Genomic DNA, 16,215 nt, shown 5'->3' on the forward strand with positions numbered 1-16,215 from the left:
TCCCATTTCAATGTTACTACTGGTTTTCCTCCAGACATTGCACATGATTTATTTGAGGGAATAGTTCCTGTTGAAATATCTCTCTGTCTGACTGTGTTCATTTCCAAAAAGTATTTTACTTTGGCCACTTTGAACAAGGCAATAGAAGATTTTCCCTTTAAATGGACTGATAAAACAAATCACTCCCATCCTGTTCCACTGACCTATTCATCCAGGAGAACAATTGGTGGAAACGCACATGAAAACTGGAGTTTAATAAGATTTCTTCCACTTCTACTTGGACAGAAAGTTCCCACTGATTAACCAGCCTGGCATCTCCTTGCTGACTTAAAGGACATTGTGGAGCCTGTTGTTTCTCCAGTTCAAACTAAAGAATCAATTGGATATTTGAACTTTAAGATCTCTGAGCACAGAGTTGGATTTAAAGAGCTTTTCCCGGAGACAAATCTTCTGCCTAAACACCATTTCCTGGAGCATTATCCTCAGTTAATCTGTGAGTTTGGACCGTTAGTTGCACTATGGACCATTCGTTTCGAAGCGAAGCACAGCTTCTTCAAAAGAGTTGTGCGCCATACAACATGCTACAAAAATGTGCTCCTGTCCTTAGCAGAAAGACATCAGTATCTCATGGCACATCACCTTTACATGTGCAACTTTCCTAAATCCCCCCTGGAGGTAGCAAATGTTTCAACTCTTCCCATAGACGTTTTGAAAGACGACATTGCATTTGCTATTAAACAGAGCCACCCAGACTTGGATTGTGTGTGCTTGGCTAAAAATGCAACGTATAGTGGCCTTAACTATAGGAATGGAATGATCCTTGCACATGGCTCATTGGCAGGGCTGCCGGAATTTACTGAAATAATCCAGATGATTGTTGTCAAGGATAAGCTGCTTTTTATTGTCAGAAAGATGAGTGCGTGGTACAGGGAACATTACAGAGCCTATGAACTGAAAATGTCTCCTACGAAGGAGGTGGAACTTCTTGGCCCAAACGAACTGACAGATCCATATCCATTGGCTGACTACATAGTTGAGGGGATGCGGCTGATTACTCTCAAAAGATACATGCATGTTTAAGGTCAGAATTTAGAGTGGTTGTATGACTTTTGCATGTAACAGTCCTAACTAGGGGTGTGCCGGTTTCAGAATCGGTGATGACGGTTATGACGTGAGTCAAATGTGACGGTTCGTAACATAACCGGGGGGGGGGACGTTCGTCTGTTATATGCGTTGCGACGTTCGTCTGTTATTGGACAACTTAGTTTGAATAAAGGAGCACACACTGATTAGCTACTTGCTCTACGTTTATTTAAAATTAACAGCAAGACAACTATTTGTGAATGTGCTTTCCATTAAATGAATCACACACAGTAAACAAATCCTTAACAAAAAAAAAAAACGTTGCAATGAACGTGCTTTGTTTTGAAATAAATCACACACAGTAAACAAAACCTTAACAACAAAAAAGCTTTGCAATGAACTGCAATTTAGACGCGCAAACTGGGTACCGGTGCGGTGAGACGTACATGCTCGGGCAGATTCGGCTTGAAGTCATTCAACCTCGGATGCCTCGGATGCCTCGGATGCGGCGCCGCGCGCGCTGTTACAAAAAAAGCCGTGCACACAGCCGAACACAAGCGAAATGGGGGTCTTGCGCACCCAACGCATCATTTTTGCCGCGCGCATCTTCACGCTCGTGCGGACGCGTCGAGTATAACCAAGGCAATGCTTTACTCCGCGTCAGCGTGCGCTCTGATCGGTAAAGGGGCAGAGACCTCTCCCGAATCTTCTTCAGCAGTAGCAGCCTCCGAAGCACCACTAACTCCGCCTCCGTTTCCCTCATAAGCTGATATTAGTATTTAAACATTTTCTATGATAAAAAAAAATGTTTGTAAAAATATTTTAATAACACTGTTTTGGCGGTTATAATGTTCTAATGACGGTGTTCAACTATAACCGTCGGTCTCACGGTAATATAGTAACCGTCACACCCCTAGTCCTAACCCTTGTGCCTCACCAGCGATTCTTTTTTTTCTTTAATATTTCGATGTCCCAGTAGTAACACATTTAAACCAAATTTTGTGATGAATCTCACAGTCATTGTAACATAATATCATAAATTCTATTATAGCAGGCTTTCAATCTAGAGCCCTGTCTTAAAAATTGTATTTGTAAAAAAAAATTATTTAGTTCACAGGTTTTTTTTTTTTGGGCGGGCGTGGACATTTTTGTCCCCTCAGGACATCAGAGCAATGTTTTTTTTTAAGTATTGCACAGGGGTTCTTACAGTGGAACACAACACAAGTACAATTACATGCAGGTTATTCTTGTCAGCTATCAGAAAAATAAATCTAAATTAGCATCCCTAGTCATTGGCTATAAAGTGTAAAGCTGCGTCACTCATTCCCTCTTACCATGTCTCTGCCTCCCCTCTGTCTCTCTTACTCAGGGCACCATGGCAGATATTGCAACTGTTCGATTGCTGATCATCTTGAGTGAAGACAACAGTGTAAGAATGGAGCTACGCAATGGGATTCCTAACTCACTGGAAGAACTCATCGAAGAGGTCAAGAAGGCATGTGGATTAGGAGGACACATAAGGCTGCAGTACAAGGACACTGATTTTGGGAACATATTTGTGAATCTGACGTCTACAACTGTAATTAAGGATCTCTCAGTTATCAAAGTTGTCCAATTAGACCCTGATAGCACAACTATTGTATTGTACCCAGTTGATCCCACAATAAGTAGCATGCCTTCAGGTGGACAGGACAGTGAAGATTCCACCTCAGGATCTGCACATACAGATGACACCATAATTCTTAGCAGCAGTTCCCCAGAATCATTAAGAACACAGCAGTGGCCAAAAGTGTTCCCAATCCCACTCTTCTCCTATGACACAGAATGTCAACTACAGAGGGGAAATGAGGAGTACACAAGAAGCAAATCTAGGTTGACACTCTGCTCAAAAATGCTGTCTGAAATACTGGAGAAAGTGGCTGAAGAAGTCTACACATACAAAGCATACCCTACAGATGCTGACTTCAGCGATGTTGCTGAGGCACTGACAAGGAAGCACCCTTGCTTGAGAGAACCAGGGTCTTTCAATGAGAGCTATGGATGGAAACAAAGGCTCAAGGTAAAAATGGCCAACTACCGGACACTACTTAGGGCACATGGAACATCTGCAGAGCTCACTGTGAATTCTTTGAAATCCAAATCTTCAGGGGAGGCCTACCCAGCAAATAATTTGAAGAGACCTAGACGAGCTGAGGTCAACCATTTTCCACCCTTGCCAAGTGGTGAGACTCCAGAAAGCCTTGAACAAGAGAGGATTTCCCTTCTGGCAGAACTACAGCAAAGAAACAACAGACAAGCAATAAAAGAAAAGATGGCAAAGACGTTTGGATACCGGAGACAAGAAATTGTGCATAAGAAGCCGAGCATTGAAGACGTCTTCGGGAGATGACCTGCACTTTTTCAGATGGAAGAGGTAGGTTTTTAGAAGTAAAGCACCTCAGACGCATTTGTCACCCATTCATTTACTCACTTAATAGTTAGCCTGTAGTGGAGTTTCACAGGCATGGCACTTTGTCTAAGACCAGTTAAATCAATGCGAGCAAATGTCCTATAGCTTAAAGTTGAACATTTTTAGACCTAACTGTTGATTCACTTATGAGTATTTGTTTTTGTTGTTGGCAATAATTTAGTAAGGTTGTGTTGGTGATTCCATTTTGTGTTCACCATCTTCTTCAAACCTTTAAACTTATTTCTGTATGCTCTACTTTTTAGATCAATGCCGAGTTCATGTGTATCACAACAGTTCCAGTGGAGACAAAGTTCTTGGCGCAGTTGGACAAGCACTCCACCAAACTGTTGGAGGTCATCAGGAGCAAGGGAGGCGTTGGGAAAGAGAAGATTAGCAGGACCTTGCAGATTTTAGATGAGGTATCTATGAATAAGTTGTGTATCAGTAGGATCCATGGCTGAACATGCATGCATATATGCATGCATGTTCAGCCATGGATCCTACTGATATATATATATATATATAAACTTTTTTTCTTTTTTTTGTAAATGTTTAATTTGAATTCATTGTAATTTTTCTTACTCAGACTGTGGACATCACCATCAGAAGAGAATGCATCCTCAAATCTCTGATGATCTACCTCGGCGAACCTGTTGAGCACCTTATCAAAAAATACCAGGTAAGGGCATCTCTCTCACTTGCTCACACAGTTAACACCTACCGACTAACATGGTCATAGTCTAGGTTTTCCTAGCCATATTTAATAAATAGGGGTGTGACGAGAAACTAAGCTCACAAGACGAGATTTTAACACCATTTATAAGAAATCTTTGATGCTGAATTATGACTGAATTTTGAACAGTAAACACTTAGACCATGTCCAGACGTACCAAAACGATATTTTTTTCCCGTCTTCCCTGGAACATTATCAAAAAAAGTACGTCCAAACGAATCCATTTGCAAATGACTTAGCACCTATATGCACATGCTAATTCATATTCCAGACCTATATGTGGCGCTCTTTCTGCTACAGAAATTAACCAAAAACGGAGAAGAACAGCACAGTCTTCAATCACTTCCACTTCCGTTCATAACATGACAAGACTTTCATCACTGCTCATTTTATAAAGGCCGCTGCAAGAAAACGTGTCTTTGTTTACATTGTACAATGTGCTGTTGGATTGCATTTTATTTTGCAATTTTGTCTGCCATCGGGCATGATTGCAGTACGCTCTGCTAGCTAACATCGGCAGTCAAACTAACATTAATGATCCAATGTCTTATGTCCAATCGTTTTTCTTGCGATAGCGTTTCTACAATAAGCCGTGATAAAATTTACTATAATCCGTTCAAGGAATTGATGAGCAGACAGATTAGCTAGTTAGTTAAGTTGTCTACTTCCACTTTATAAACAACTAACATTAAATCTAGTGCGGGGTAAGCATGGGGTTAAGAGGATGAGGGGTGTGGCGATGAAATCAGCGATACACACATATGCGATTTCAGACTAAAAATAATTCTCCAGCTTTAGTTGTTTTTTATTTACAAAATCAACCTAATAATTTTAGGATGCTACGTTCTTTTCAAATGGAGCAGTTGAATTCCTGTTCCTGTATTTTTTCATATCGCAATATATATCGCTGAATAGAAAAAAATTGTAATGCCAGTTTTTTCCAATATCGTGCAGCCCTAGAGAAAACACTTCCGATCAGGCAGAAATCTCACCACAAATCCAAACGCATTTTAACTTCAGCACCTCTGATAAACTGCGGCTCACAGTCTCAAACAGAGCTAGGTAGCTTTCCAGTTTTTAGATCACAGCGTACGCTGGTGTTGCATCAGCTGGGCGGAGTTGATTCACTCTGCGAGTGCACGTTATCAGTTATACATTTGTTTTATTAACTGTGTGAGAATTTAATGTCACGTGACACCATGTGAAAAAATGTGAATTTCGTTAATCTCATGAGACAGCTTCTTACCAGACGAGAAATCTTGTCACTGTTAATCTAGTCACACCTCTTGTAATAAACATTTGATTTGTTTGATTTGCGCCTATTTAAGTTTTGAAAGTTTGGAGTGTATAAGAGCTTGGCACATTATTATCTTACATGAAATTGGGAGATTTCTGAAACTATAAGAGCTTGGCACATTATTATCTTACATGAAATCGCGAGATTTCTGAAACTATAACGTACTTATTTTCTCTTTTTTTCTTAATGCAGGAAAATGAGGTTGAAGAACTGGGGCAGACAACCATGGCGATCTTTATCACTGAGAAAGAGGATCCTCTCCATCCACGCAAAGACATTAAAATTGTCATCGAAGGAACAGAGGTCCTGAACAAGTTGCCCTCGGTTGCAACAGCTTTTGCCATGGTCTTTGGGCTTATATACACACTGAACCTAAAGTATCCGAAAAGGCTGCAGTTCACCTTTGAATTTGTGCAAAAGGTACTAATGGAGCTTGATGGAAAAAAGATGACCCCAAAAGTCTCTAGACTGACCACCCAGCTGTGCAGCACAGAGTAGGCAGAGCTGAATTGCACAGACTTGATTTTATTTTCCATTTGTGGTTAAATTTTTTAAATGTGGCTGCTTAAGTTCGATGGCTACCAGCCTCAAAGGCCAAAGTAGGCTGTGTTCTGAAATTTTTAGAAATGACTTTCAAGGATTTGGATCCTTTTGTAAGATGTTGCACTTACAAGGCTGCATTATCACTGCAGCATTTACAAATTTGGCTGCCGAAGTTCGATGGCTACCAGCCTCAAAGGCCGAAGTAGGCCAAGTGTTTTGGACAACTGGAGAGACTGATTGCAGTGTTTTCAGCGTATGCACAGATTTGTACGAAAGAGTTCAGACCTTGGGCTGTGGGCTCAGAGTTTTGTTTGAGCTATTACATATAAATTAATTGTAGTTAAATGTAGATCATACAGCTCTGTATCAGAAACTCTCAGTGTCTTAGGAGTTCCATTGTTCACTGTCTTAGGAGCAGTTCCAGGATTTGTCTCTGGTGTTCAGCTGAAAGAGACTGTTCATCATCATATACATTTGAAACGGGTATACAATACTGTCATAACATTTAATTGTATTTTAGGATGTTTTATGGTGAAATGTGTTATGTCAGGACAAACCTTCCTACTACTAATGTGATGTTATCAAGTGATGATTTGAATTATGTAATAATTCAAGCCCACTTTGTGGGCTCAAAGTATTTTTGTGTGAAGCAGACTGTTACCCTTCACTGTAAAAAAAAAAATCGTAAAAAAACGGTCAATGACTGCCAGCTGCGGCTGCCAAACAAAAACCGTAAAAATAAAGTAAAATATCGTAATTTAAATGAAATGCAAAAAACTTTTACAGAAATTTTCCTTAATTTTTTTTTAAAGAAAAACACTGTTATTTTACAACTATTTCCTGAATTATTACGATCAAACACCTTCATTGTAAAAAAATCCCATAAAAAAACAGTCAAATGACTGTCAGCAACGGCTGCCATACAAAAACCATAAAATGAATGTAAAATATCTTAATTTAAATAAGTGCAAAATACTTTTACAGAAATCTACTTTAATCTTTTTTAACAGAAACACAGTTAAAACAGTTATTTCACATTTATTTTCTGATTTATTTACTGAAAAACATGCAGTTAATTACATGCATGATTTGCTTTGACTATATACGTCACTACATCAGCAACTACACAGTTACTGTCAGTTAAATAAAGAAACATGCAGCATTTCAACAGTGTTTATTTGCCCATCCTGGACTGGAGCTCAGGCTCTACGCTTTAACACAATGGTGACACACGAAACGCACCATACAGAAACACTTTAAACCCCAACAGAACATTAAACACTACCAGATCTTTCAGGATCGCAGCATCTTCACTTATTACAATCCAGACTTTATTTCTTTCATACTAACATTATTATTGAGAATTAACAGAGGTTTAGAAGTTGAAGCTTTATTGAAAAGAATAAAGTTTGATGTCACCATGATGGGGATCAGTATTTGCTTTAGTTGGGCTCTTGAACTTTTAGTGTTGAACTTTAATGTTTCTCTGGCTGCATTAACTGTGTGTCTCTGATGCATATTTGTTATGGTAAGAGTCTAAGAGAAACTCAGATCAGATAATGCTGGTCACTTTGTAGTGAGAATAGTCATCATGCAGACTCCAGCTCCATTGATACCATCTGAAGTATAATATCTGATTTTGTCATTAAATATTAGTTGTTCATTTTGCATGACAAAGCTTTTATAAAACATTCTCCAGTGCTGTGATACTCAGATTTTATGAAGTCATTATACAGAAAATATTTGACAGGAACATATAGACTCACTCAGACATCAAGAATCAGTGTATGAATCACAACAATGGTGACAATGAAAAAAAAATTTTTTGGTTGTCACCATTGTTGAGATTCATATGTTGATTCTTGATGTCTCTATACAACTAAAAAAAAACGACAAAACTTTTGTGTAGTATATATATATTTTTTTTAAATGCAGGTTGTTATAATACTGATATCACAATATTCAAGGGTCATGTGAAAAATTATGACATTAATTAAAGACTTTGTATAAAGCTAAATTCCACCTACATACTCTGTAATCTCAGTTATCATATACAGAGATTTGACTGTCATAGCAGTGAATCAGATCATCATATGATGACTATAACATCATCAATTAATGATCGAGATCATATGATATTTTCTTCAGCATTTATAACAAACGTGTATCAAATATACAGTTAAAGCAGCCAAAGAAAAGCATAAGTTAAATCTCAAGGGTCATGAGCCCAACTAAAGCAGACACTGATCCCAATCATGGTGACATCAAATTTATTTTAAAGTTTTTTACACTTTATTTAAATTAGCATATTTTACTTTAATTTTATGGTTTTTGTTTGGCAGCCGCAGCTGCCAGTCATTTGACCCTTTTTTTTACGATTTTTTTACAATTAAGGTATTTGATCATAATAATGCAGGAAATACCTGTAAAATAACAGTGTTTTTTCGGTTTATTTAAATTAGCATATTTTACTTTAATTTTATGGTTTTTGTTTGGCAGCCGCAGCTGCCAGTCATTTGACCATTTTTTTACGATTTTTTTTTACAATGAAGGTATATGATCGTGATTATTCAGGAAATACCTGTAAAATAACAGTGTTTTTCAGTTTATTTAATTTAGTATGTTTTACAGGTTTTTGGGGAGCTGACAGTCATTTGACCATTTTATCATTTAACTGTTTTGTTTCTGTTAAATTACAGATTATATTTGTAATTTTACATACATTTTTATGTAATTTAAGAAAACAGAAAAAATACTGTATGAAAAATACAATCAATTTTCTGTATAAAAAATGTGAATTACTGTAATTTGTCATTAATGTCACAATACCTAAAATAACAGCTGAATTTTTATTTTACAGATATTATTTGTAATTTTACAGTGTTTTGAGTATAATTTAAAATGAAAGAAAATGATCGTCAAAAAATCACAGTTATTTTCTGTAAAATTAGGATTTTTTTTTACAGTGTTCATATATTTGAAACAGATGACCAATGTTGTCAGTTTATTGAACTATAAATATAAATGTGTTCTAAAGGAAAGTGTTCTGAGTAGTCATTGATCAAAATGTATTAAAAGCATTTTTTTTTATTTTTTTTATTATACATTTCAAATAATGACAAATGTTATTTTTTGATTTGAGACAACCTAAAATTATTAATTTACTTGGAGCTTTAAATATTAGTTTAATATTAGTTAAATATAGGTTTGATTTAACTTAAAATAATTAGTTTGTTCCAACCTAAAAATAATTAATTTGATCAACCTTTAAAAAGTGGTTGCATGGATTTAAACTTTTCAGGTTAAACTAAATTAAATGATTTACTTTGAGTCAATGTCAAATATTTCGTGTGATTGATTACTTCAATTTTTTTAAGTTGATCCAAGGTTTTTATTTTTTCAGTGTGTCACGGGAAAACATCCCAGAAAATAATGATTTAAAAAAAAATCCAAAACATGTCTAAAAATGTTACTGAAATTCCTTGCTTGCATGTTAACAGTTTTTATGCTAGCATGCTAACAGGCTGCGTAATGGCAGTTTAAAATGGCAGCCGTCAGGCCCCGTCACATCAGGTCCTGTCACACAGCCTTACAAATGAATGACATTGTTCTTTTTTTATTACCTTTAATGCATAATATGTATTTAATGCATGCCAGATAGTAAAACATTATTTGAATAAATAGACATTACACTGTAAATTTGAAGCTTTTTATGTTCATCTGCATTTTTATTTTTATTTTGTCCTTTTTCCTAGTAGCACTGCCTTTAAGGGTTGCACTTTGTATATGAATGATATTTCAATACATAAATAGATATAATTGTCATTTATATAAGCTTTGAGTAATGATGACTGTAATTATTCAAAATTATACAGATTGCAGTTAGATGGCTCCAGTTAGTGCAGCTGATGACAAAGGCAATGTCGGGCACGACTAAATGCAGACCCCGAGAGTAAGGAGAAACATCTTCAGAAAGAAAGGGGGAGATGGAGGCAGAAAAAGGAAAGAAGGAAAAGTATTCATGAGAATAATAATTTAAAATAGGAATGCTTATCAAAACTTAAAAAAAGAACACAAAACATGACTTTTTCTGCATCAACTAAATCCATAAAGTCAGTCCTGTCACAGCACGTCAGTTCTGTCACGCCACGGTCGTGTATCAAATTATGATATAAAAATGTACTATTTGAGGAAATATTGATGAATTAATCTCTTTAATTGTGTAGATGACGGTGGGGGTATATATCCACCACTATGTTTTTGTAAAAATCTCCTATGTAAAGCTATTTTTTTTACATAACACAGACGCAACAAATCATGGAATTACGACATAGTTTTGGGTGTACGCTGGAAATTTGGTGTACGCACTTTTGGTAAATGAGGGCCATCGTAATGCAGTGTGACAACATGCCTGAGCAACTGGGGTTTAAACCCGGCGAGTGTCTTCTGCTAGTTAGTGAAACAATAAATAACTATATCAACTGTTAATAACAGATATAAGATTAAAACAGCAGATTTCTCTAATTTTAAATAAACACACAAACACACACAAAAAAAAAAACAGAGATGAAAAATTAACTTGAGTATAAGAAATGTACTTTTGCTATGGTTAAATAAATGTTCAGCGATTTCTTGCAAAGATTTCAGAATTTTTGTGTAATTTTTCCTCTTGATATGCCAACTAGTAAATACACTGAGTTTCATCATGCTGGCATGTGTGTAAAGCTTTAAACCATGTGTGTTACAATGAAGTACTTCACAGCGAAGGAGGTGGAAAGAGAAAAAAAGAGAAAGGAGGAGAAGAGAGAGGGAGGTATAGAGAATGAAGGAGAGTAAAAAAGGGGGGATCCGAGTTTTCCAGGCGGGGGAAAGCATGTGTTGGGGTAACAGGACTGAGTGAAACCCGGGGACACGACTAAAATTTATATTTTAAATAGCATTATGGATGTCTTATAAAATAAAAAATGAAGCATAGATGATATATTCTGGTTAAATAGCTTAAACCTGTTACTGATTCACAATGTCTATTCATGATTCTGCTTTCTGCAAAGCTTGTGAAACGACAACAACATTTAAGCAAATTTCTGCAAATTGCTGCAAATTTCTCAAGCAAGTTTTACTAAAATTATTTGATCTTTGGGGTCTATATGACCACACTCATCCTTATGACATGTTACGAAAGCTGTAATAAGAACAGTTCGCCACATCCAGAAAAATGAATGGATCTCTATGCCTCTGCTGGACAGATATTCTAATTACCCCTTTTATTAAAACTACATTCCCTACAGATTTTTTTCTAACCAGCAGATTGCAAAATTCTGCCTCAATATCCAGAAAAAAAACTAATATTTAATTTTGATCATCATTAAAGTGTTTGTTTTTTTCTCATATGGATGCTAATGGTGTGGTTTAGGTGTTACCTATTTGCTGCATTTTGCATGCAGTAAATAGGTAAAAAAGTACTTCTTGCTGTGGTTGCTGCAGTCATTCCATTCTTGTCTGACTTCTTGAGTCAAACATTGTAATATATACTTTTCAAAGGGGGAGGGATTACATAGAGGTGGAGTCACTCTGAAACAAAGCATGCAAATGAAGTGGGAACTCACCAGTGTTGTTTTTGGCAGCCCTTTTAGTTTTAGTCTTAGTCTTAGTCTTTTGGACGAAAATGCTTTTTAGTTTTAGTCACATTTTAGTCACTTATAAACTTAATAGTTTTAGTCAAGTTTTAGTCGACGAAAACGCAAAAAGGTTTTAGTCAAGTTTTAGTCAATTTTAGTAAAAAAAAAGAAAAGAAAAGTAGTCTTTAAAAAATAGAGAAAATAAAAGTGCAGCTGTGTCAAAATTTGTATCAAGTTCAAAAATAGAAAAGAAAAAAAAATGCCACAAATCCAAAAACCCCTGGATTATACTGAAACTGAAAGTATGTCCATAAATCATCTCGTCGTTTCCGACCACCAAGCCCGTTTATTGGCTTCGCCGCCATGGTCCTTCGAAGATGTGTGGTGAGTGACTAGCCGCAGCCGCAGGTGTGTTGTTGTTGTGTGTAATCCGGTGCACGCGCGGCATGGGTGGTGGGAGTACCCAAAACAAGGATAGGAAGCGGTAGCATTGCTGATACTTTTTTTAGCTCAAAACAGACAGATTTCACGCAAAATAGGCAGAAATGACATACATTGTGATTGTGAACGTCAGACTTATAATCATTTTCGTTCTGTCTTGTGTTGTCAACGAAAACTCGAAAACGTCTCGTCATGTTTTAGTCACCTTAGAGCCATTTTTAGCTAGTCATCGTCGCGTTATCGTCATAAAAAAAAAGTGCGTCAACGAAATCATTTCGTTATCGTCATCGTTGACGAAAACAACATTGGAACACACCCTACTCTGAGAGCCCTATCAGTCCAATTGAATCAGCATAACTTATTCAAATGCTGATTCTGGCCAGGAACTCTGGTTCCAAGAGCCATTCAAGACAAAAGGTGGAAGTCTCCCCTATAGCTAATCCAATCAACCTAACGATTCAACATCTAGGCTGAGAGGTGAGAATCTCAGTGATCTGATTCATTTAAAATACAATGGAGAAAACAGGACTGGCAGGAAAGGAGACTCTTGCTGGAGACTCAATAATCATCTGAAATCAGTCTACTAAACTTTATCAGTTTATATACTATTGTAGTGGAAACCTAAATTAAACATTTAATAAATTTGTAATCCTTCAGGCCACTACAAATGCTTACTGATTTTAAATGTGTTCGTTTGGGAATAAAGGCTAACACAGTTTAATCCACAGCATGCAGGTATCTACATCATTCTTCTTTAAGGTATAGAATTGCACAAAAACCTTCTTGAGTCTATGTCACCTTTACACGTGCCCCAGATACGTTTTATTTTTATACTTTTAAATTTAAAAGCGATGGTTACATTTTTTTTTTTTCTACATATGTAGCTGCTGTTGTGCGTTTCTAAATCATTTCTGCATTTCCTCAATGTTATATAACATTTTAGAGGACTAACAGGCTAGAGTAGGTAGGCGCCCTCATAAGATTCCGTCATAGGATTTTGACATAGAAGGGGGGGGGAAATATCGCGAACGGGCGCGGGCACCATGAGCGCTTTGCGAGCAGGTACGAGTTGTCGTCGAAAAACATCGATTAAGCAAAAAAGCTGTCGGGGGCTAAAAATAGAAAAAGAAAGAGGGAAAAAGAGATGGCATGTCAAGGGATGTGACAGCAGCTAAATAAGTATTAAAAAAGATATTTTTTTTAAATAAAAAAAGAGTAGATTATAACGTATGATTTAGGCTATTTACATAACACAACCAAGGGAGCTGTTTTACTGAATATTATCACGAAGTAGGCTAGACTATTTAATTATTATAAATGTTTATTATCATACACAAGTAGCCTCTTGGCCTATATTAAAGGGGTCATATAATGGTACAAGTTGATTGTACTGAAATGTGTGTTGGCAGTGCCTGTACACAACCATCATAAAATGAGAAAAATCCATCCAGTGTTTTGCGGTTTCCGGTTGGAAGCCCCTCCCACGTTTGTTGATTGACAGCAGCGTTTCAACACAGACCCGCCCTCGCTGGCTCGCTCGTGAGCGAGCTGTCAATCATAGTCCGCACGGACCGGCGCGGTCATTGTTGATATGCTGGAGCACTGTCTATGAGCAGAATGGCGTCTAAGCGATTGTGGTGTTCTGTTCTTGGGTGTAATAAGGAACACAGCAGTCATTTTAATGTTCCTAAATCCGAACCGCTTAAGTTCGGATTTGAGTTTTGTTTTTGAAGGGAATATTCCCCACGAGCAACGTCAATGCTCTCATGTTTGCGCGAATCATTTCTCACCAGACTGCTTTATAAACGAGGATCAGTATAAAGCTAGTTTTGCTAAGAAGCTGCTCCTGAAAAAAGGATCGGTACCAGATATTTGTGTTCCTGCTGAACCTCCAGAAGAACTGAAGAGTGTGTCGTTTTATTAAACTTTATATTAATGTTTATGTTAATCTTTGCAAATCGCTAGCTGCATGCTTCACAATGAATGCGTCTAAGGTTTACACTTAGGGTACATTACGGCATGTTTTCTATGTATGAAGTTCTCAATATAATTCATAATCCCACGTTTACACTGAACAACGCGTTATGGTTATTGTGTTATTGTGTTACAAACGGTGTACGCACAGAACAGAGAGGCGGGGTGAGCAAAGCTCATTATCATTTAAAGTCATATGCAGTGAAACGGCGTGCTGAAAACAGAGCTGTTTTTGACCAGGTAAAATAAGTGTTTTCTTACAATACTAATGAGAATTTTTAATTAAAGTATATTACAAACTTTTAAGTTAGACCCTAAAGAATCATATTAGCTTGTACAAAAATGGCATTATATAACCCCTTTAAGTTACTCACATTTTAGACACATTATTGACTGTTTTAGTTATATTTCACAGACGAAAATAGTTCCAAAGGAAAACAACAATGAGCACGGTGTTTTGTTTCTGAATGCTTATTATGATTCAGCATTTTGAACGAATCGTTTGAACGAATGACTCACTTATTAAGACGGCCACTTGCCGCCACCTACTGGCGGTTTAGTTTCATGTTTAAAAGTATTATTTAATTTTTTCTTGTATATTTAAACATTTATTTAAAACATTAATCTCATAACGTTAGGCTATTTATTGCAGTTGCAATTTTGCAGTGTATAGACTAAATTATTTAATTTGATTGTTAACAGCCCCGTTTTATTATTATAACTGAATTTATTGATCAAATGTAAGAATTTGACATGAAAGATGATGATGATGATGATGATACTCTGCTCCCTTCACTGGCTTCCTGTAACTTACAGGATCCAATTCAAAATACTAACAATAACCTATAGGGCTTTACATGGCCAGGCCCCTGATTATCTTGCTGACATAATTCATTTTCATACCCCTCTCCGGTCTCTCAGGTCTAATAACCAAAATCTACGCCACGCACTCGTTTAAAGACATGAGGGGATAGAGCCTTCGCCGCTATGGCACCCAGACTATGGAATGCTTTGCCAACCAGTATTAGGTTTGCTGAAAATGTGAACAGTTTTAGGGGACACGTGAAGACTCATTTGTTCAGGTTAGCTTTTGGGTAACCTCTGCCCTCTATATATTGATAATTTTATCTGTTTTATTTTATTTCTTATCTATTTCTGTCTATTGTAAAACGCTTTGTGACCTAGTCTGTGAAAGGTGCTGTATAAATCAATTTTACTTACTTCTTTATTTCCACTGTAAGCCTCTCTGAGCATGTCTTTCCGCGTGGAACAATCCTGCACTGCTTTGTTGGGTCATACATTGCATTGCTTGTGGGTTTCCCTTTCGTGGAATTGATTGCAACATCGTGGGCTATTTCGGGGGGACGCGAAGAGGCGTATCGCTCCTGAATGGCGTTTTTAACAGCAGCCATTTTCCTGCTGATCGCGGTGGACTACACAGGGAATGAAAAGACACCAGTGGATCACTCTCAAAAGGTATGGACAGATTTCTACATCTCATCTGGAGTGACATCCTCGGACACTGGTCTTACTGTGAAATCGCACCACATATTCCTAGTGACTACTGATTGTCCTAAATCACATTTTTGTTAATAATGCCTACAATGACTCTCGATATATGCATCTAAAAAGGCAGTGCCTTGTTCTTATTTTATTGTTGATCTCGGGAAATGTACATCCTAATCCTGGCTCTAACATTAATAGTCTTAGTAATCCCTGACACTTATCTAAGGTAGATTTTGTTAAGCCAGGTTTCAGAAATTACTAAAACATATGCATTTGTTTGAACAGCCCTGTAGCGACAATGAGTCTTACATTAAATTAGCTCAAATTATATATAGGGAATTTAATAATTAATCATGAATGATTAATATATTGCATATTACAGTTAAATTATCGAAGCTGAAAATAGATCGATTGTATATATGAATGATCACCATAATGGGTTATGGTTCGTCATTAATATATCAATAGTCTTATTACAGATCGATTATATGAGATAACCTTAAATGGAATTAATTTAGTTATCGAACAATCTGTTTGTCCAGCAAACGGCCGTAAGATTAACTTATCAATT

General features: G+C 36.8%; 2 protein-coding genes across 1 annotated transcript; one reads left to right on the forward strand and one right to left on the reverse strand.

The window, feature by feature from the left end:
* The window catches only part of LOC143714420 (uncharacterized), a 596,609-nt gene that overhangs the window by 542,014 nt on the left and 38,380 nt on the right, over positions 1 to 16,215 (reverse strand).
* Positions 2,453 to 9,141, forward strand: LOC143714481 (uncharacterized). The gene is made up of 4 exons (XM_077205706.1): positions 2,453 to 3,496; positions 3,796 to 3,951; positions 4,119 to 4,211; positions 5,755 to 9,141. The coding sequence occupies exons 1-4, from the start codon at positions 3,488 to 3,490 to the stop codon at positions 6,058 to 6,060; spliced, it is 564 nt and encodes a 187-aa protein (XP_077061821.1). The 5' UTR covers positions 2,453 to 3,487; the 3' UTR covers positions 6,061 to 9,141.

This window comes from Siphateles boraxobius, unplaced genomic scaffold, assembly GCF_051911475.1.
Source record: "Siphateles boraxobius isolate OS27281-9 unplaced genomic scaffold, OSU_SipBor_1 54, whole genome shotgun sequence".
Lineage (NCBI taxonomy): Eukaryota > Metazoa > Chordata > Actinopteri > Cypriniformes > Leuciscidae > Siphateles > Siphateles boraxobius.

Coding starts and splice junctions, on each gene's coding strand:
- LOC143714481 (XM_077205706.1), top strand. Junction 3,952..4,118: donor CCTTGCAGATTTTAGATGAG/GTATCTATGAAT, acceptor TTTCTTACTCAG/ACTGTGGACATCACCATCAG. Junction 4,212..5,754: donor ACCTTATCAAAAAATACCAG/GTAAGGGCATCT, acceptor TTCTTAATGCAG/GAAAATGAGGTTGAAGAACT.